A 23,215-nucleotide genomic window follows, 5' to 3' on the forward strand; every position below is an offset into this window, starting at 1 on the left:
TCTCCACGTTGATCAGGTTGATCTCAAACTTCCGATCTCAGATGATCTGCATGCCTCGGCCTCCCAAAGTGCTGGGATTACAGGCCTGAGCCACCATGCCCAACCAAAACTTCACTAATTTAAATGGTACCAGACTTGTTCTTTACCACTCAGCAAGTAGGACTATTAAGAAAAACTAGTGTGCATAATACATCTGATATTACCAATGCAGTACAGGCAAGCAAACAGAAAAGAAAGCAGATGATCAAAGCTTCTGATGAATTAACACCTGTTCATCACCAGATTCCTGCTTGTTTACACTATTAAAACCTAGGAGTAAGTACTGGGCAGGATAGGTCAATCACCAACTGCACACCAATGTTTACTCAGAAAGCTGGCAACTGAGAAATGCTAAAGAAGCAGGCATGTTTCTCCCACACTGAACACAGGGAATGGAATATCACTGAAAACCCAATGTGTGTGTGAATACTGCAATATTAGGTCTAATTATAATACCAATTAACAATTTGAAACTGAAAAGGGTCAGAGGAGAAGAGAAAAGAGTGTAACCTTATTTGGTTACTATGTTACCTGTTATTCAGCAAAATGTTAGAACACTTAATATCCCGATGCAGGAAATTCTTTTTGTGACAGTAATCCAATCCTTCCATCAGCTGTTTCATGAACGACTTGATATGGTCCTCAGAAAAGTGCACCAAACCAGATTCTAGCAGTCCCATTAAGTCATGGTCCATATACTCAAATACAAGGTAAAAGGCACCTACATAAGATGAAAAAAAATTAAAAACAAGCAAAAAAAAAAAAAGAATGCTGAAAAACAATGTGTCAAGTCCTATTACAATTTTGGAGTTGACTGCAGACTCTCTAGAAAAAAACCCTTAAATTTTATAGATGAAGAAAGTGAAACTAAGAGTAGTTGAAGAATTAGTCCTTCCTAGTAATAAATAACAGAGCTAATATTTGAACTAATCTTCTGTGGCTGGTAATCCTAGCACTTTGGGAGGCCAAGGAGGGCGGATCACTTGAGGTCAAGAGTTCAAGACCAGCCCGCTCAACATGGTGAAACTCCCATCTCGACTAAAAAAAGATACAAAAATTAGGCAGGCATGGTGGCATGAGCCTGTAATCCTACCTACTTGGGAGGCTGAGGCGGGAGTATCACCTGAACCTAAGAGCCAGAGGTTGCAGTGAGCTGAGATGGCACCACTGCATTGTAGCCTGGGCAACAAAGCAAGACTCATTCTCAAAAAAAAAAAAGCGAATTAATCTTCTGATTCCTAGTCTAGTACTACTGCGTGGACTACTCACCTCTACCATCCAGGCTAGAGAACAGTGGCATAATCTCGGCTCACTGAAACCTCCACCTCCTGGTTCAAGTGATTCTCCTGCCTCAGCTTCCCAAGTAGCTGGGATTACAGGCATGTGCCACCACACCAAGCTAGTTTTTCTATTTTTAGTAGATACGTTTTCACCATGTTGGTTAGGCTGGTCTCAAACTCCTGACCTCAGGTGATCTGCCCACCTTAGCTTCCCAAAGTGCTGGGATTACAAGCTTAAGCCACTGCACCCAGGCTTTTTTCTTTCTTTTTTTTGAGACAGGGTCTTATTCCGTTGCACAGGCTAGAGTGCAGTAGCATGATCACAGCTCACTGCAGCCTCAAACTCCTGGGCTCAACCGAACCTTCCACCTCAGCCTCTCAAGTATCTGGGACTACAGGCACATGCCACCACGCCCAGCTAATGTTTTTCATTTTTGGTAGAGACAGGATCTTGCTACGGTCCCCAGGCTGGTCTCTAACTCTTGGGCTCAGGCAATCCTTCCACCCGGATATCCCAAAGTGCTGAGGTTAGAGGCATAAGCCACTGTGCTCAGCCTGTCTTATTAGACTTTAATGACCTGTCAGTTACCAAATTACAGACCTTAGACCAGAGCCAGCCAGCTGCTTGTTGCTATAAGTGAAGTTGTACTTCTGACACAACCATGCCCATTTATTACATATTATTCATGAGCAGTTTTGTAAAGGGTTTTATACAAGTTAAAGGGACTCACTAACCCAGGGATGGTACAATAAATGTGTCATAAATTACTAGTGAAATTCATAGCTGGACATGGTGGCTCATGCTTGTAATCTCAGCACTTTGGGAGGCCAAGGCACACAAATCACCCGAGGTGAGGCGTTTGAGACCAGCCTGGCCAGCAGGTGAAACCCCATCTCTACTAAAAATACAAAAATTAGCCAGGCATGCGTGGTGGCAGGTGCCTGTAATACCAGCTACTCAGAAGTCTCAGGCAGGAGAATCACTTGAACCCAGGAGGTAGAGGCTGTAGTAAGCCAAGATCGCAGCACTGCACTCCAGCCAGGGAAAAAACAGTGAGACTCCGTCTCAAAAAAAAGAAAGAAAATCATAGTACTTATGAATTGCGAGAAAAACGAATCAATGAATTCAATCTGTTAAATTTAGGGCTGTGTGCAGTGGCTCATACCTATAATCCCCGCACTTTGGGAGAATGAGGTGAGAAGACTGCCTGAGTTTTAAAAACCAGACTGGGCAAAATAGTGAGACACTATCTCCACAAAAAAATTTAAAAATTAGCTAGGTGAGGCCGGGCGCAATGGCTCAAGCCTGTAATCCCAGCACTTTGGGAGGCCGAGGCGGGTGGATCACAAGGTCAAGAGATCGAGATCATCCTGGTCAACATGGTGAAGCCCCGTCTCTACTAAAAATACAAAAAATTAGCTGGGCATGGTGGTGCGTGCCTGTAATCCCAGCTACTGAGGAGGCTGAGGCAGGAGAATTGCCTGAACCCAGGAGGCGGAGATTGCGGCGAGCCGAGACCGCGCCATTGCACTCCAGCCTGGGTAACAAGAGCGAAATTCCATCCCAAAGGGAAAAAAAAAAAAAAAAATTTAGCTAGATGAGATGGTGGATGGCTATAGTCCCAGCTACTGGGGAGGCTGAGCCTTCCCAGTAGCTGAGAATCTTTGAGCCCAGGAGTTCGAGGCTACAGTAAGCTGTGACTGCACCAATCCAATGTACTCTAGCTTGGGTAAGAAAGCAAGATTCTATCGACAAAAAATTTAGAAAAGAAGTATCTTGGAGAGATTTAGCTAAGACCTCAAATTAATAAGAAAAGCACTAGAAATGCAAAAGATACATAAGCAAAGGACACCTCAAAAGAGACCAGGTATGTTGGCTCATGCCTATAATCCCAGCAATTTAGTAGACCAAAGCAGGAGGACTGCTTGATGCCTGAAGTTCAAGACCAGGCTGGGCAACATGGAAAGATCCTGTCTCTACCCAAAATTTTTTTTTTTTTTTTTTTTGAGACGGAGTTTCACTCATGTTACCCAGGCTGGAGTGCAATGGCGCGATCTCGGCTCACCGCAACCTCCGCCTCCTGGGTTCAGGCAATTCTCCTGCCTCAGCCTCCTAGGTAGCTGGGATTACAGGCACGCACCACCATGCCCAGCTAATTTTTTGTATTTTTGGTAGAGATGGGGTTTCACCATGTTGACCAGGATGGTCTCGATCTCTTGACCTCGTGATCCACCCGCCTCGGCCTCCCAAAGTGCTGGGATTACAGGCTTGAGCCACCGTGCCCGGCCTCTACCCAAAATTTTTAAAAGCTAGCTAGGAGTGGTGTCTAGTCTAGCTACTTGGGAGGCTGAGGCAGGAGGATCATTTGAACCCAGGAGTGCAAAGTTACAGTGAGCTGTGATATTATCACTGCACTCCAGCCTGGGTAACACAGCAAGACATTGCCTCAAAAAAAAAAAAAAAAAAAAAAAAGAGAGAGGGAGAGACAAAGTAAATAAAACCAGTAACATGGAAAAAACTAAAAATATAACAAATATAATCTAAAATGACATTGGCTGGGTGTGGTGGCTCAAATCTGTAATTCCAGCACTTTAGGAGGCCAAGGCGAGCAGACTGCTTGAGCTCAGCAGTTAGAGACCAGCCTGGGCAACATAAGAGATCTCATTTCTTCCTAAAATAGAAAAATCAGCTGTGTGTGGTAGTGCATGCCTGTTATCCCAACTAAACAGGAGGCTGGCTGAGGCATGGAGGATCGCTTGAAACTGGAGGTTGAGGATGCAATGAGCTGTGGTCACCACTGTACTCCAGCCTGGGCACACAGCGAGAACCTGTCTCAAAAAATTAAATTAAAATACAAAATAATAATAATATGCTTAACCTATCCAGATGATAATTTTTTTTTTTTTTTTTTTGAGATGGGCTCTGTTCCCTGGGCTGGAGTGCAGCGGCACAATCTCGGCTCATTGCAACCTCTACCTCCCAGGTTCAAGCAATTCTCCTGCCTCAGCCTTCCCAGTAGCTGGGATCAAAGGCGCCCAGCACCATGCCCAGCAAATTTTCACATTTTTACTAGAGAGGGATTTCTACTAAAATTACAAAATTTAGCCAGGCGTGGTCACGTGTGCCTGTAATCCCAGCTACCTGGGAGGCCAAGGCAGGAGAATCACTTGAACCTGGGAGGCGGAGGTTACAGTGAGCTGAGACTGAGCCACTGTACTCCAGCCTGGGTGAGACAGTGAGAACCCTGTCTCAAAAAAAAAAAGGACTAAAAGCAAATATACCAAAATGTTAATATTAATACTTTAGTGGTTTTCCATGGACGGTAGTATATTGGGAAGAAGTGACAGAGAAATTACTACCATCGTCTTTTTCTTCTTCCTCCATATTTTCAATTTTTCCATGAAAGGCATGCATGCATCATATCCATTCATGGACTTATTATTTTATAATTAAAAAAATATATATGAGGCCAGGCATGGTGGCTCACACTTGTAATCCCAGCACTTCAGGGTGCTGAGGCGGGAGGAGCACTCTAGGTCAGGAGTTTGAGACCAGCCTGGCTAACATGGCAAAACCCCCGCTCTACTATATATACAAAAATTAGCCAGGCATGTTGGCACATGCCTGTAATTCCAGCTACTTGAAGGGCTGAGGCACGAGAATCACTTAAACCTGGGAGGGAGAAGTTGCAGTGAGCTGACATCACACGACTGCACTCCAGCCTGGGTGACGGTGCAAGACTCTGTCTCAAAATGAAGAGACAAATAAGAAAGAAAAAAACTTTCGGAGGCCAAGGCAGGAGGATCATCACCAAGTCAGGAGTTCCAGACCAGCCTGACCAACATTGGTGAAATGCCATCTCTACTAAAACTACAAAAACATTAGCTGAATGTGGTAGCACATGCCTGTAATCCCAGCTACTCAGGAGGCTAAGGAAGGAGAATTGCTTGAACATGGAAGGCAGAGGTTGCAGTGGGCCACGATTGTGCCACTGCACTCCAGCCTAGGCGACAGAGCAAGACTCTGTCTCAAAAAAAAAAAGGAAAGAAAGGAACAGTCTACCTGGTAAAAATGTATGTCTTTGCTAGTACCTTTGTCCTTCTTGAAATCCAGTGCATCTTGTTTATCTGTGACAATTTCCTTCATGTTAACAACACTTCGGTGAATTAACTGACGAAGGATTTTGATTTCACGAATGGCTGTGATTGGGAAGCCCTCTTTCTCATTGTCTAATCTCACCTTCTTCAGAGCCACTAGTTCTCCTGCCAAAACAAATATAAACTTTTATTATCAATGAGCATTTTTGGCCACTGTTGTGAACTAACAATATATGCCCTTGCTCTAGAAGACAAACTTAATGCCTACTTTAATGCTTACATATAAGATACTTTTACACCTTTAAAAAGTAAACTCTAGGCCAGGTGCAGTGGCTCACACCAGTAATCCCAGCACTTTCGGAGGCCAAGGCGAGTGGCTTATCTAAGGTCAGGAGTTCGAGACCAGCCTAGCCAATGTAGTAAAACCACGTCTCTACTAAAATACAAAAATTAGCCGTGCATGGTGGTGGATGTCTGTAATCCCAGCTACTCCGGAGGCTAAGAAAAAAAGAATCACCTGAACCGGGGAGGCAGAGGCTGTGGCGAGCCAAGATCCAGCCATGGCACTCTACCCTGGGCAACAAAGTAAGACTCCTTCTCAAAAACAAAAACAAAAAAACAAAACAACAAAAAAAAAACTCTATATTCCCTTTCTCGTCTTTAATTTTTTCTCAAGACATGGAAATAACTTTTAATTCAATATTCAGGTAGGTTTTCCAGTTATTTTTATTTTATTTATTATTATTTATTTATTTATTTATTTAGAGACAGAGTCTTGCTCTGTGGCCCAGGCTGGCATGCAGTGGCACTATCGTGGCTCACTGCAACCTCTACTGCCCAGGTTCAAGCAATTCTCCTGCCTCAGCCTCCCAGGCGCCCGCCACTGCTCACAGCTAATTTTTATAGTTTTAGTAAAGATAGGTTTTCAGCATCTTGGCCAGGCTGATCGTGAACTCCTGACCTCGTGATCCACCTGCCTCAGCCTCCCAAAGTGCTGGGATTACAGGCATGAGCTACCACACCCGGCCTTATTTTTATTTTTTTGAGATGGAGTCTCCCTCCGCCTCCTGGATTCAAGAGATTCTCCTGCCACAGGGTTCCAAGTAGCTGGGATTACAGATGTGCACTACCATGCCCAGCTAATTTTTATTTATTTATTTATTTATTTTTTAGAGACAGCATTTCTTCATATTTGTCAGGTTGGTCTCTAACTCCCAACCTCAGGTGATCCGCCCACCTAAGCCTCCCAAAGTGCTGGGATTACAGACATGAGCCACTCTACCCTGGCCTAATTTTATATTTTTAGTAGAGTAGCTAATTTTTTATTTTTATTTTAATTTAATTTTTTTTTTTTTTTTGAGACGGAGTTTCGCTCTTGTTCCGCAGGCTGGAGTGCAATGGCGCGATCTCAGCTCACCGCAACCTCCGCCTCCTGGGTTCAGGCAATTCTCCTGCCTCAGCCTCCTGAGTAGCTGGGATTACAGGCACGCGCCACCATGCCCAGCTGATTTTTTGTATTTTTAGTAGAGATGGGGTTTCACCATGTTGACCAGGATGGTCTCGATCTCTTGACCTCGTGATCCACCCGCCTCGGCCTCCCAAAGTGCTGGGATTACAGGCGTGAGCCACCGCGCCCGGCCTATTTTTATTTTTATTTATTTATTTTTTTAGAGACGGGGTTTCTCTATATTTGTCAGCTGGTCTCAAACTCCCAACCTCAGGTGATCCACCCACCTCAGCCTCCCAAAATGCTGGGATTACAGGTGTAAGCCACTGAGCCCAGTAGGCCTTTCTGTTATTAAAATATAGCAGTAACTCAAATTTTATCTTCGAGGATTTCCTCCTTACAAAGCAAATAGCAATCTACAAATTTTATTTTTACCCTCCCTTAAAATTCCCAGGAAGCTATGAAATATTTTGGATGAACCATATAGTTGTTGTTTTTCTTTTGAGACAGACAGAGTCTTGCTCTGTCGCCCAGGCCAAAGTGCAATGGCTCAATCTCGACTCACTGCAACCTCTGCCTCCCAGGTCCAAGTGATTCTGCTGCTCAGCCTCCCAAGTAGCTGAGACTACAGCCCAGCTAATTTTTTGTATTTTTAGTAGAAACAGGGTTTCATCGTATTAGCCAGGATGGTGTTGATCTCCTGACCTCGTGATCTGCTTGCCTTGGCCTCCCAAAGTGAGGGGATTACAGGCCACTGTATCAGGCAAGAGAGTTTTAAAAGTTATAGTGTTCTTGGCCAGGTACAGTGGCTCGTGCCTCTAATCCCAGCACTTTGGGAGGCCAAGGCAGGCAGATCACAAGGTCAGGAGTTCAAGACCAGTCTGACCAACATGGTGAAACCCTGTCTCTACTACAAATACAAAAATTAGCCAGGCATGGTGGTGCGCACCTGTAATCACAGCTACTCAGGAGGCTGAGGCAGGAGAATTGCTTGAACCCGGGAGGCGGAGCTGAGATTATACCACTGCACCCCAGCCTGGGTGACAGAGCAAGACTCTATTTCAAAAAAAAAAAAGTTATGGTGTTCTTTTGGAAAACTTTCATCTACTTAATAACTTTTGGAGACCAAATTAAAACTGGCTGGGGCCAAGTGCAGTGGTTCGCACCTGTAATCCCAGCACTTTGGGAGGCCAAGGCAGGCGGATCACCTGAGGTTGGGAATTCAAGACCAGCCTGGCCAACATAGAGAAACCCCATCTCTACTAAAAATAAAAAAAAAGTTAGCCGGGCGTGCTAGCGCATGGCTATAATCCCAGCTACTTGGGAGGCTGAGGCAGGAGAATTGCTTGAACCCAGGAGTCGGAGGTTGCGGTGAGCTGAGATCTCGCCATTGCACTCCAGCCTGGGCAACAAGTGCCAAACTCCAGCCGGGCACGGTGGCTCACACCTATAATCCCAGCACTTTGAGAGGCTGAGGTGGGCGGATTACCTGAGGTCAGGAGTTGGAGACCAGCCTGGCCAACACGGTTAAAACCTCATCTCTACTAAAGATACAAATATTAGCTGGACGTGGTGGCATACACCTGTAATCCTAGCTACTTGGGAGGCTGAGGCAGGAGAATTGCTAGACCCTGGGAGACGGAGGTTGCAGTAAACTGAGACTGTGCCACTGCACTCCAGCCTGGCTGACAGAGCAAGACTCTGCCTAAAAATAAAAAAAAGCCAAACTCCATCTCAAGAAAAAATTAGGCTAGTGTGGCAGCTTACACCTGTAATCCCAGCACTTTGGGACGCCAAGGCAAGTGGATCATTTGAGGTCAGGAGTTCGAGACAAGCCTGGAGTTAGAGACCAGCCTGGCAAATATGGTGAAACCTCATCTCTACTACAAATACAGAAATTAGCTGGGTGTGGTGGCGCATGCCTGTAATACCAAATATTCAGGAGGCTGAGGCAGGAGCATCACTTGAACCCGGGAGGCAGGGCCTGCAGTGAGCAGAGATTGAGCCATTGCACTCCAGCCTGGGTAAAAGAGTGAGACTCCATCTCAAAAAAATAAAAACGAAAAAAGGCCAGGCACTGTGGCTCACGCCTGTTATCCCAGCACTTTGGGAGGCCGAGGTGGGCAGATCGCAAGGTCAGGAGTTCAAGACCAGCCTGACCAACATGGTGAAATCCCAACTCTACTAAAAATAAAATAATTAGCTAGGTGTGGTGGCATATGCCTGTAATCCCAGCTACCCAGGAGGTGGAGGCAGGAGAATTGCCTGAAACCGGGAGGTGGAGGTTGCAGTGAGCCGAGATCACACCACTGTACTCCAACCTGGATGACAGAGCGAGACTCCATCTCAAAATAACAAAAACAAAAACAAAAAAAACCTCAGAATTTACTTTTGCTAAATCCACTTAAGATATCAGTATTGCTAAATTGTTAACATTCTGACATCTAAAATTTTGTGGCAATATTTACCTGTGTCTTTGTCCTTGGCTTTATATACTTGACCATAAGTTCCTTCTCCAATAATCCCAATAATGTCAAACTTGTCCACACAACGTTTCCCCCAGTCGCTTTCTGTTTGTCTTCTTTCTCCATAACGAGGACAACAAATTCTAAAAAGTAAAAACAACAAAAAAGAAGAAAATGAAATCTAGTCAAAGAAGAAAGGATTCTTTTATGATGATTTCACTAACTCCTATATCTTTTATACATTTTACTAAAAAGGCAGAAATAAAACAATATGAAATATATAAAGACACGACATAAAATACAAATACAGGTCAGGTGTGGTGGCTCACGTCTGTCATCCCAGTACTTTGGGAGGCTGAGGTGGGTGAATCACGAGGTCAGGAGTTTGAGACCAATCTCACCAACATGGTGAAATCCTGTCTCTAATAAAAATTCAAAAATTAACCAAGCGTGGTGGTGAGCACTTATAATCCCAGCTACTCAGGAGGCTGAGGCAAGAAAATCATTTCAACCCAGGAGGTGGAGGCAATGAGCCAATATCACACCACTGCACTCCAGCCTGGGCGACAGAGACTCCATCTCAAAAAAAAAGAAAACAGTCTCTCACAGTGGCTAAGACACAGGGTGGAGCCTTAGGAAGACATAATATGAAATAATAGATTCGCTGTTTGCTTTCTGACCTCTCTTAGGTATGGCTTCAATTATAAAATGGGAAGTTGCAGGGCACAGTGGCTCATGCCTATAATCCAACACTTTGGGAGGCCAAGGTGGGCAGATCACTTGAGGTCAGGAATTCGAGACCAGCCTGACCAATGTAGAGAAATCTGTCTCTAATGAAAATACAAAATTAGCCGGGCGTGGTGGTGCACACCTGTGATCCCAGTTACTAAGGAGCCTGAGGCAGGAGAATCGCTTGAACCCAGGAGGCAGAGGTTTCGTTGAGCCAAGATCACATCACTGCACTGCAGCCTGGGCAAGAACAAAACTCCATCTCAAAAAAAAGGGGGGGGGGGGGGGGAATTAATTGCTGCATGCTAAGGCTACTATGAAAATAAAATATAAAACTATGGCAATAAAAACAAAGAAAAAAAACTATAGCAATAATATGTGCTCAATAAGTATGCTAACAATCAGATAAGACCCAGATTATACTATATTTATGGCATGGCAATTCATATGTGTTCAGGGAAAAAAAATCCCACATCTATTAATTTTTCATTAATGTGTATATGACTGACACATCCTGAATTTTAAAAGCTTGTATTCTTCCTTAGTCTAAATATTATGAATAAAAAAGATATGAAATAAATGTTCATAGTATATCTGGATTTGGGAATTTACTGTCATTCTAAAAACATAGCTGGGTATCTGAGGGCACAGATGAATGACCAGGTCTCCAAGGAAAGCTTTTTTCCATTAAAATAAAATAAAAAGTATACTTTAGGACCAAATTTCTATGATCTTACTGGTGTGGGTTACAGAAGAAACATGAGATATTTAGTTCAAAAGGAAGGAAGAAAACTATCATGAAAGATAGACTCCTCCAAAAACTCACTTTGGTCTCTTTTTATATGGTTGCTGAGGTGGTGTGATTGCCTTTGGTTCTGGAGAGTCTGGGGGAGACAGATCTCCACCAGGGAGCTCTGGAGGGAGAGGGAGGTCTGTGAGTAAGTGACGTGTCCTCTGTTCCTTCTCTTTCTTCACAGGTTTTGAAGGAAGAGTTTCTTTTGGACTAAACAATAAAGGGGAAGAAATGACAAAAATTACAATTACTTCCAAGATACGCAAACAAAAATTTTCAAAGATCATAATGCCTGATCACTAAAAGGTTAAAAAGGTTTCATTTTTAAGGAAAAAACCTGTAATATAACATAAGAAAATAGAATTTATCACAAGTAAAAATACTTACATTTTTCTTTTTTTGAGACAGAGTATCACACTGTCGCCCAGGCTAGAGTGCAGTGGCACAATCTTGGCTAACTGCAACCTGCCTCCCAGGTTCATGTGATTCTCCTGCCTAAGTTCCCCAGTAGCCGAGATTACAGGTGCATGTCACCACACCCACCTAATTATTGTATTTTTAGTAGAGATGGGGTTTCGCCATGTTGGCCAGGCTGGTCTTGAACTCCTAGCCTCAAATGCTCCGCCACTTCAGCCTCCCAAAGTGCTGGGATTACAGGTGTGAGTCATCATGCCTGGCCAACATAATTATAAAAAGAAATCTGACCGGGCGCGGTGGCTCATGCCTGTAATCCCAGCACTTTGGGAGGTCGAGGCCGGTGGATCACGAGGTCAAGAGATCGAGACCATCCTGGTCAACATGGTGAAACCCCGTCTCTACTAAAAATACAAAAAATTAGCTGGGCATGGTGGCGCGTGCCTGTAATCCCAGCTACTCAGGAGGCTGAGGCAGGAGAATTGCCTGAACCTGGGAGGCGGAGGTTGCGGTGAGCCGAGATCGCGCCATTGCACTCCAGCCTGGGTAACAAGAGCAAAACTCCATCTCAAAAAAAAAAAAAAAAAAAAAATCTACAGCATACTAAAGAAACAATGAAAAATTTGTGATATTCTTGCAGTCCCTTTTATCAAACTTTTTCCTTTTTTTTTCTTAACATCTCCTTCTTGAATTATCAAATTCTTAATATATACTTCCTAAAATTGTATTTGGATTTTTATTGAGATGAAATAAAATTCACCTGGGCATGGCGGCTCACCCCTGTAATCCCAGCACTTTGGGAGGCCGAGGTGGGCAGATCATGAGGTCAGGAGTTTAAGACCAACCTGGCCAACACAGTGAAACCCCATTTCTAGTAAAAATATAAAAAATTCAAAAAAAAAAACAACACACACACACACACACACACACACACACACACACACATATATATATATATAAATTAGCCAGGTGTGGTGGCGGATGCCTGCAATAAGGCAGGAGAATCACTTGAATCCAGGAGGCGGAGGTTACTGTGAGTCAAGATCGCACCATTGCACTCCAGCCCGGGTGACAATGTGAGACTCTGTCTCAATAAAAAAGAATAAAATTAGAACTTAGGAAGGGTGCAGTGGCTCACGCCTGTAATCCCAGCACTCTGGGAGGCTGGGACAGGCAGATCACTTGAGATCAGGAATTCAAGACCAGCCTGCCCAGCATGGTGAAACCCTGTCTCTACTAAAAATACAAAGATTAACCAGGTGTGGTGGCATGTGCCTATAATCCCAGCTACTTGGGAAGCTGAGGCAGGAGAATTGCTTGAGCCTGGGAGGCAGAGGTTGCAGTGAAACAAGATTGCTTCACTGCACTCCAGCCTTGGTGACATCAAAACTCTGTCTCAGGCAGGGCACGGTAGCTCACGCCTATAATCCCAGCACTTTGGGAGGCCAAGTCAGGCAGATCACCTGAGGTCCAGAGTTGGAGACCAGCCTGACCAACATGGAGGAACCCTGTATCTACTAATAATACAAAAATTTGCCAGGTGTGGTGGTGTATGCCTGTAATCTCAGCTACTCGGGAGGCTGAGGCATGATAATCGCTTGAACCCGGGAGGTGGAGGTTAACTGTGAGCCAAGATCCTGCCATTGCACTCCATCCTGGGCAACAAGAATGAAACCGTTTAAAAATAAACAAAAACAAAATAAAAACAAAAAATAACAAACAAACAAAAACCTCTTTTCTCAAAAAAAATTAGCTGGGCAGATGGGGACGGGCAGTCCTCAGATGGGAGGATCATTTGAGCCCAGGAAGTCAAAGCTGTAGTGAACCATCACCATACCACTGAACTCCACCCTGGGCAACAAAGGGAGACTCTGTCCCAAAAGCTTAAAAATTTAAAACTAGAAATGAAATGCAGGAAGTAATCACCTTAAATTCACAAAGTATCCCTGCAACTCTTAGAGTTCATAGAACTTACTCTACATTTTAACAAAGATTTAAGTAACAAGAACTCAACAATTTACTACTACTCTATTGCTAAAGATGTGCAAAAATCTTAGAAAAAGGAAATAGTATTTCACCATGTTTTGCCCATAAGAAATATAGTAAACTGTAGAAGATATTTAGAAAAATATATAGAAATATAGTTACATTATAAATCAAAACTAATAAAAAATATACTGAATTATTCTGTTCATTTCAAAGCAAAAGGCAAGTCTCTCTGACCAGCCAAAATAGGTAATCATCAAACTATAAAATCTAAGGAGAAAGGGTCCAAGCAACTATTTCAGAACTAAGGCACCTAGTGGCAGAGGCCTCTCATAATAATCAGTAAATTACAGTAGTCAGTAAGGAAAAAAGACAGCTTTCCAGGAATAGAAGAGAAAAGTAAGTTTTCAGATCCTTTTTTTTTTTTTTTTTTTTTTCCCCAGAGAGGGACTCACTTTGTTGCACAGGCTGGAATGCAATGATGGATTCATCACTCACTGCAGTCTCAATCTCCTGGGCTCAAGCAATGCTTCCACCTTTGCCTCCTAAGCTGGGACCACAGCAACCACCACCACACCCAACTAATTTTTAAAATTTTTTGTAGAGACAAGGTCTTGTCATATTGCCTAGGCTGATCACGAACTCCTGAACCTCCCCAAAATATCCTCTCCTACCACACATGGCCCAGATACAATATTTTATCTAAGTTTATTAATAGGTAATACACAATGTTATGCCATGAGCCTGGGGCATGGTGGCTCACATCTGTAATCCCAACACTTTGGGAGGCCAAGGCACGTGGATCACTTGAGCCCAGGAGTTCGAGAACAACCTGGCCAACATAGTGAAACTTCGTCTCTATTAAAAACACAAAAATTAGGCCAGGCACATTGGCTCATGCCTGTAATCCCAGCACTTTGGGAGGCTGAGGCAGGCAGATCACAAGGTCAAGAGTTCAAGGCCTGTCTCTACTACAAATACAAAAAAATTAGCAGGGCGTGGTGGTGGGCACTTATAATCCCAGCTACTTGGGAGGCTGAGGCAGGAGAACTGCGTGAACCCGGGAGGCGAAGGTTGCAGTGAGCTGAGATCGTGCCATTGCACTCCAGCCCAGGCAACAGAGCAAGACTCCGTCTCCAAAAAAAGTAAACAAAAAGAATAACAAAAGAAATTAGCTGGGTGTAACAGCATATGCCTGTAGTTCCAGCTACTCAAGAGGCATAAGAATTGCTTGAAGAGGCCAGGCGCGGTGGCTCAAGCCTGTAATCCCAGCACTTTGGGAGGCCAAGGCGGGTGGATCACGAGGTCAAGAGATCGAGACCATCCTGGTCAATATGTTGAAACCCCGTCTCTACTAAAAATACAAAAAATTAGCTGGGCATGATGGTGCATGCCTGTAATCCCAGCTACTCAGGAGGCTGAGGCAGGAGAATTGCCTGAACCCAGGAGGCGGAGGTTGCGGTGAGCTGAGATCGCACCATTGCACTCCAGCTTGGGTAACATGAGTGAAACTCCGTCTCAAAAAAAAAAAAAAAAAGAATTGCTTGAAGAGAGGCAGAGATTACAGTAAACTGAGATCATGCCACTGCACTCCAACCTAGGTGACAGAGCGAGATTTTGTCTCAAAAAAAGAAAAAAATTGTGCACATCCTCATAAAAGATAAGACATCTACAACAAATTGTGCACATCCTCATAAAAGACATTTACAGTACAAAAAAAAAATTGTGCACATCCTCATAAAAGGTAAGACATCTATAGTACAACAGACTAATACATGCCTACAAATAAAATCAGGACAGAATGGGTCTTTTCTATTCCTTCACAATATGAGAAGGCTGAAAAAGATCTGAGAACCTTAACCACAAGGGATCGTCTCCATTTTTATGACAGTTAGTTATAAAGGAAAAAATTGGTGCTTTGCATGAATACTTCCTATAACCACAAAGATCTATCTCTTGTATCTTTTTAAAGAATACTGCTGCCCTCTGTGTGTGAAATTTTAAATATTTTCCATAAAAGAATGTCATTTAGTCAAATTATAAGAATATAAATCTCAAGAGCTATTGACTCCTGCCAATTATTATCATTTTAATCCCTTGTCAATCCAACAATAGAATACAATGTAGGTTTGTTTGTACCATATCGACCAGAACGAGGGTAATCAATGGAGTGTGAAATGATCATCTGAAACTTTCTGTGAAAATACTAGGAGAGACGAACATGCAACAAGATAATCTGCACTCAGATTTTTCCATCCTAGGAACAAAGCGTATTACCAGAAAACTCTGAGTCACAATGCAATACAGATTTTAAAAATTATTCCAATTTTTTAAGATATTCAGGGAAAGAAAACTTATAATTTCTCAACCACTGTCCAAATATTCTTGTTTTGTTTTTGAGACGAATTTGCCACTCTGTTGCTAGGCTGGAGTGCAGTGGCAGGATCTCGGCTCACTGCAACCTCCTCCTCAAGCAATTATCCTACAGGGTTTCACCATATTAGCCAGGAACGTCTCTAACTCTTGACCTCACGATCCACCCGCCTTGGCCTCCCAAAGTCCTGAGATTACAGGCATAAGCCACCATGCCCGGCCCAAATATTCTTCAGAAATCTCAATTCCTCATTATTCGAAAGAGATTTCTTCTTGGTTTGGCTTCACTAGAAAAACAAGAAAAATCAGGCTGAGCATGGTGGCTTATGCCTATTATTCTACTACTTTGGGAGCCAAGGCAGGAAGGCTGCGTGAGCCCAGGAATTCAAGATCAGCCTGGGAAATACAGCGAGACCTTAACTCTAAAAAAATAAAGCTAGCTGGGTGTGGTGGTGTGCACTTCTGGTCCCAGCTACTAAGGACGCTGACGTGGAAAGATCACTTGGGGGAGAGGCGCCGGGGGTCAAGGCTGCAGTGAGCCATGATCACACCACTACACTCCAGCCTAAGTTACAGAGCAAGGCTCTGCCTCAAAAAAAAAAAAAAAAAAAAGAAGTCAGATGCAATGGCTCATGCCTGTAATCCCAGCACTTTGGGAGGCCAAGGTGAACAGATCACCTGAAGTCAGGAGTTCGAGACCAGCCTGTCCAACAAGGTGAAACCACCCCTACTAAAACTACAAAAATTAGCTGGGCATGGTGGTGCACACCTGTAATCCCACCTACTTGGGAGGCTAAGAAAGGAGAATCACTGGAACCCAGGAGACAGAGGCTGCAGTGAGCCAAGATCACCCCCTGCACTCCAGCCTGAGCAACAGGGCAAGACTCTGTCAAAAAAAAAAAAAAAAAAATTAAGGTATTTTAATTATCTCATCATCGCTTCAAATAAATTCAGTCTATGGTTTTTATGTCTGTCTGTTTGGACACAGAATCTTGCTCTGTCATCCAAGCTGGAGTGCAGTGGTGTAATCATGGCTCACCGCAGCCTCAAGGCTCAAGGCCCACCACAACATTCCAAGTAGCTGAGACTACAGGTACACACCACCACAGCTGGCTAATTTTTTAAGAGATGGGAGCTGAGCGAGGTGGCCCACACCTATATCCCAGCACTTGGGGAGCCTGTGGTGGATGGATCACAAGGTCAGGAGATCAAGACCATGCTATCCAACATGGTGAAATCGATGTCTCTACTAAAATACAAAAAAAAAAAAAAAAAAATTAGCCTGGTGTGGAGTGCACACCTGTAGTCCCAGCTACTTTGGAGGCTGAAGCAGGGGAATCGCTTCAACATGGGAGGCAGAGGTGGCAGCGAGCCAAGATCGCACCACTGCACTCCAACCTGGCAACAGAGTGAGACACCATCTCAAAAAAAAAAAAAAAATGCCGGGCGCGGTGGCTCACGCCTGTAATCCCAGCACTTTGGGAGAGTGAGGCGGGTGGATCACGAGGTCAAGAGATCGAGACCATCCTGGTCAACAAGGCGAAACCCCGTCTCTACTAAAACTACAAAAAATTAGCTGGGCATGGTGGCGCGTGCCTGTAATCCCAGCTACTCAGGAGGCTGAGGCAGGAGAATTGCTTGAATCCAGGAGGCGGAGGTTGCGGTGAGCCGAGATCGTGCCATTGCACTCCAGCCTGGGTAACAAGAGCGAAACTCCGTCTCAAAAAAAAAAAAAAAAAAAGATGGGATGCCCAGGTTCAAACTCCTACCTGAAACAATCCTCCTGCCTTGGCCTCCTAAAGTGCTGGGATTACAGGCATCAGTCACCTTGCCCAGCCAGTCTATGCTTTATATTTAGGTTTTGTTTTCTCCAATGTTTACTTTATGAGCTCAAACAGAGTTTGCTAATACAGGTTAGGTATTCCCTTATCCAAAATGCCTCCAACCAGAGTGATTCAAATTTTGGATTGTGGCTGGGTATGGTGGCTCACACCTATAATCCCAGCACTTTGGGAGGCTGAGGTGGGTGGATCACAAGGTCAAGAAATGGAGACTATCCTGGCCAACATGGTGAAGCCCCATCTCTACTAAAACACAAAAAAATTAGTTGCGCATGGTGGTGCGTGCCTGTAATCTCAGCTACTTGGGAGGCTGAGGCAGGAGAATCGCCTGAACCCAGGATATGGAGGTTGCAGTGAGCCAAGATCACACCACTGCACTCCAGTCTGGTCAAAAAACAAGACTTCATCTCCAAAAAAAAAAAAAAAATCAAATTTTGGATTGTTTTAGATGTTGGATTATACTGGTTGAAGATACTCAGTGCAAAAATTTAAATACTGAAATGCTCCAATGAGCATTTCCTTTGAACATCATGTCAGCACTCAAAATGTTCCAGATTTTGGAGGATTTCTAGATTTTAGATTTTTGGATTAGGGATCTTGAACCTGTATGAAAAATGTATACTGCTTTTAAATATTACATTTTTAGCATGTTTATTTTAAGACAGAATGAGTGTGTGACAAGCTATGTCCTACCAGTTCAGGATATACAATTTGAATAGAAGTCAAATCCTGTTTCAACAAATTCCAATGTACCAAAACCCCTGAAAATTTAATGACAACCTCAAAACTACAATGCTTAACATTATGGCCTTTAGCATAGGACACAAAGTATTATAAAAGACTGAGGAGGGCTGGGTGTGGTGGCTTACGCCTGTAATCCTAGCACTTTGGGAGGCCAAGGTGGGTGGATCACCTGAGGTCAGGAGTTCAAGACCAGCCTGGCCATCATGGTGAAACCCCATCTTTAAAAAAAAAAAAAAAAAAAAAAAAAAGACTGAGAACATGTGGTACACGCCAAGTGAGTCTAACATAGGGGAGGAGCAGATACTATATATCACAGTCATTTACTTGAAAAGTCATAGCCAGGCACAGTGGCTCATGTCCGTAATCCCAGCACTTTGGGAAGCCAAGGTGGGTGAATCACAAGGTCAGGAATTCAAGACCAGTCTGGCAAAGATGGTGCAACCCTGTCTCTACAATACAAAAAAATTAGCTGGGCATGATGGTGGGCGCCTATAATCCAGGCTACTGGGGAGGCTGAGGCAGGAGAATCAGTTGAACCCAGAGGCGGAGGTTGCAGTGAACCAACATCATGTCACTGCACTCCAGCCCCGGCAACAGTGTGAGATTCCATCTCAAAAAAAAAAAAAAGAAAAAATCAGCTGGGCATGGTGGCAGACGCCTGTAATCCCAGCTACTTGGGAGGTTGAGACAGGAGAATTGCTTGAACCCGTGAGGTGTAGGTTGCAGTTAGCCAAGCTCTTGTACCAGGGCCCTCCAGCCTGGGTAACACAGACTCTGCCTCAAAAGAACAACAATAAAATTACATATATATATTTTTTTTTTAATTTTTTTTTTTTAGTTTAGTGCTCACTTCAGCATCACATACACTAAAACAGGAACAAAACAGAAAAGAATATCATGGCCCCTGAAAAAAGATGACATAATTCATGAAGTGTTCCCTATTTTTTTTTAAAAAAAAGTTAAGTACGTAAAAAATGAAAACCAAGCATTGCATTTTACTAGCAAAATCCTGGTTCATTTGGAGTTTACTGAACTTTTAGAGCTACAGCCTTTAAAAATCACGTAGACTCCCTTGAAGTTCAGTAAACTCGAAATAAGGCTATCAGAAAAAAAGAACAGAAGGGCTGGGTACAGTGGCTCACATGTGTAATCTCAGCACTTTGGGAGGCCAAGGTGGGCAGACTGCTTGAGCTCAGGAGTTCGAGACCAGCCTGTGAAACATGGCAAAACCTGGTCCCTACCAAAAATGTAAAAAAACAGCCCGGTGTGGTGGCATGTGCTTGTAGTTCCAGCTATTCAGGAGGCTGAGGCAGAAGGATTGCCTGAGCCCAGGAGGTGGAGAATGCAGTGAGCCAAGATCATGCCAGTGTACCCCAGCCTGGGTGACAGCGAGCTTCTGTCTCAAAAAAAAAAAAAAAAGAAGAAAATCAGACTTTAAAAATTCTATGTGGTTAACTGAAATTTTTAAGAAAAGCACACAGATGATCTACTTAAGGCAGGAATATATCCATTAATAGTTACAGTCATGCAGATGGTACTATGTTGGACATGGGCTGCCTTGCTTCTTAAAATCAAGAATTGTAGCCGGGCGCGGTGGCTCAAGCCTGTAATCCCAGCACTTTGGGAGGCCGAGGCGGGTGGATCACGAGGTCAAGAGATCGAGACCATCCTGGTCAACAAGGTGAAACCTCGTCTCTACTAAAAATACAAAAATTAGCTGGGCATGATGGTGCGTGCCTGTAGTCCCAGCTACTCGGGAGGCTGAGGTCGGAGAATTGCTTGAACCCAGGAGGCGGAGGTTGCGGTGAGCCAAGATCGTGCCATTGCACTCCAGTCTGGGCAACAACAGCGAAACTTCGTCTCACAAAAAAAAAAAAAAAAAAAAAAAATTGTAGACCACAAGTAAGAAAGAATTTTGAAATACCATTAGCTAAATTCATTCTTGTATTTGACACCTGAGCTAGTATACTCCTACTCAAAATATATGTTTGAAAGAAAAGTTTCAGCCAGGCGCAGTGGCTCACACCTGTAATCTCAGCACTTTGGGAGGCCAAGGCGGATGGATCACTTGAGGTCAAGAGTTTGAAACCAGCATGGCCAACATGGTGAAATCCTGTCTCTACTAAACATTACAAAATAATTAGCTGGAATCTCAGCTACTTGGGAGGCTGAGGCAGGTAAACTGCTTGAACCCAGGAGGCAGAGGTTGCAGTGAACTGAGATTGCACCACTGCACTCCAGCCTGGGCAACAAGAGCCAAACAATGTCTAAAAAAAAAAAAATTAGCCGGTTGTGGTGGCATATGCCGGTAATCCCAGCTATTTGGGAGGCTGAGGCAGGAAAATCACTTGGGACTCAAAGTGAGGCAAGATCACACTATTGTACTTCAGCACAGGTGACAGAAAAGAAAAAAAAGCTAGGTGCGATGACTCACACCTGTAATCCCAATCCTTTGGGAGGCCAAGGTCAGGAGATCGAGACTCTCCTGGCTAACACAGTGAAACTCTGCATCTACTAAAAATACAAAAAATTAGCAGGACATGGTGGCACCTGCCTGTAATCCCAGCTACTCAGGAGGCTGAGGCAGGAGAATCACTTGAACCCAGGAGTCAGTGGTTGCAGTGAGCCAAGATCATACCACTTGCACTCCAGCCTGGGCAATAGAGCCAGAGTCCATCTCGAAAAGGAAAAAAAGTTTCATTCTTTTCCCAAAATGACCCTAAATCCTCTAGGCCAGGCGCTGTGGCTCACACCTGTAATCCCACAGCTTTGGGAGGCCAAGGCGAATGGATAACTTGAGGTCAGGAGTTTGCAATCAGCATGGCCAATGTGGTAAAACCCTATCTCTACTAAAAACACAAAAATTAGCTGAGCGTGGTGGCGGGTGCCTACAATCCCAGTTAGGCAGCTAAGGGAGGAGAACTGCTTGAAGCAAGGAAGTGGAGGTTGTAATCAGCTGAGTTTGAGCCATTGTACTCCAGCCTGGGTAACAAGAGAGAAACTCTGCCTCAAAAAAAAAAAAAAAAAAAAAAAAAAGGCAGGGAGCAGTGGCTCACCATCTCTAATCTCAGCACTTTGGGAGGCCAAGGCGGGTGGATCACCTGAGGTTAGAAGTTTGACACCAGCCTGGTCAACATGGGAAATCCCTGACTCTACTAAAAATCCAAAATTAGCTGGGCATGATGGCAGGTGCCTGTTGTCATAGCTACTTGGGAGGCCGAGGCAGGAAAATTGCTTGATCCCAGGAGTCAATGATTACAGTGAGCCCAGATCATGGCACTGCACTCCAGCCTGGGCAACAGAGCAAGACTCTGTCTTGGAAAAAAACAACAAACAAATCCTCTAATATAAGCTTTATGTTCTTTATGTGCACACTGATATCTCTTACATGTCCACTGTCATTCACACAAGCCCTGACTCTGGCTCCATCAATTCAAATAACCACACCAATGTTTACTAACTGCATTCTGTATTCCATCTATAAGGTACCATAAGTATCCTAATTTTCTGTGAAAATACAACAAATTAAAGAAAAAAAAAGGTACTGAAAGTAATAAAAAGACATGTAAGTCAGAGAAGATAAAAAAGAGAATGTAAGTGAGTTCCTTACACAACTTTTCGGTTTCTTTCTAAAAAGCTTTCCCATGTAAAAATTACTTTTCATGTCAAACATAGTGAGCAGCTGGTACATGGATATGGAGCAGCTGGTACATAGCAGCACACACAAACACACACACACACACACACACCAGAAACAGAAATACATCTTGAATTTAAAATAAACAACAAAATTGATAATGGAAAACATCCTCTCCTTTTTTGATACAACATCTCACTGAAATACAGGCTAGAGTGCAGTGGTGCGTTCATGGCTCACTGTAGCTTCCATCTTCCATGCTAGAGTGATTCTCACCTCAGTCTCCGAAGTAGCTGAGACCACAGGTGCAGGCTATCATGCCTAATTTTGTTTTTGGTAGAAACAGGGTCTTGCCATGTTGCCTACGCTGGTCTCAAACTCCTGGGCTCAAGCAATCCTCTTGCCTTAGCCTTCCTAAGGGCTGAGATTACAGGAGCCAGCCACAGAACCTAGGCTATTTCCATTTTTCTACCCTTAGTAATTTATTAATATGTAGAAAACTGATAATAATCATGGCTAGGGCTGGGTGCTGTGGCTCATCCTTCTAATCCCCGCACTTTGGGAGGCCAATGGAGGTGGATCACCTAAGGTCAGGAGTTCGAGACCATCCTTGCCCATGTGGTGAAACCCCATCTCTATTAAATACCAAAAATTAGCCAGGCGTGGTGGTGCGTGCCTGTAATCCCAGCTACTTGGGAGGCTGAGGCAGGGGAATCACTTGAATCTGGGAGGTGGAGATTGCAGTGAGCCAAGATCACATCACCGTACTCCAGCCTGGGCGACAGAGACTCTATCTCAATTAAAAACAGTAATTAGGGCCGGGAGCGGTGGCACACACCTGTAATCCCAGCATTTTGGAAGGCAGAGGCAGGTGGATCATGATGTCGAGATCAAGACCATCCTGACCAACATGGTGAAACCCTGTCTCTAATAAAAATACAAAAATGAGCCAGGCATGGTGGTGCACACCTGTAGTTCTCCCTATTCAGGAGGCTGAGGCAGGAGAATTGCTTGAACATGGGAGGAGGAGGTTGCAGTGAGCTGAGATCACACCACTGCACTCCAGAGTAGGGACAGAGCAAGATTCTGTCTCAAATAAATAAATAAATAAATAACTTAAGATTGGCCAGCCTCAGTGGCTCACGCCTGTAATCCCAGAACTTTGGGGGGCTGAGGCAGGCAGATCACAAGATCAGGCGTTCAAGACCAGCCTAGCCAACACAGTGGAACCCTGTCTCTACTAAAGATACAAAAGTTAGCCAGACATGGTGGCACGTGCCTATAGTCACAGCTACTCAGGAGGCTAACGCAGGAGAATCACTTAAACCCGGGAAATGGAAATGTGGCGAGGTGAGATGGTGCCACTGCA

At 44.0% G+C, this 23,215-nt stretch overlaps 1 protein-coding gene and 1 non-coding gene across 7 annotated transcripts in view; one reads left to right on the forward strand and one right to left on the reverse strand.

The window, feature by feature from the left end:
* Positions 1-23,215, reverse strand: part of CDK12 (cyclin dependent kinase 12) — a 107,326-nt gene that overhangs the window by 66,768 nt on the left and 17,343 nt on the right. For 5 of the 6 annotated variants that reach the window (XM_032279234.1, XM_032279235.1, XM_032279231.1 and 2 more), the window contains exons 3-6: positions 10,885-11,061; positions 9,333-9,472; positions 5,412-5,582; positions 571-760 (exon numbers count right to left, since the gene is read on the reverse strand). In XM_032279234.1, coding sequence (XP_032135125.1) covers positions 571-760; positions 5,412-5,582; positions 9,333-9,472; positions 10,885-11,061 — 678 coding nt within the window. The remainder of the gene's footprint in view (positions 1-570; positions 761-5,411; positions 5,583-9,332; positions 9,473-10,884; positions 11,062-23,215) is intronic. The other variant, XM_032279233.1, reaches the window with a different exon arrangement.
* Positions 19,052-19,155, forward strand: LOC116553538. The gene has a single exon (XR_004269787.1). It is a non-coding gene; the product is annotated as a U6 spliceosomal RNA (small nuclear RNA).

The sequence above is a fragment of the Sapajus apella genome, unplaced genomic scaffold (genome assembly GCF_009761245.1).
Source record: "Sapajus apella isolate SASKATOON/1434 unplaced genomic scaffold, GSC_monkey_1.0 scaffold12, whole genome shotgun sequence".
NCBI classification, from domain to species: Eukaryota; Metazoa; Chordata; class Mammalia; order Primates; family Cebidae; genus Sapajus; species Sapajus apella.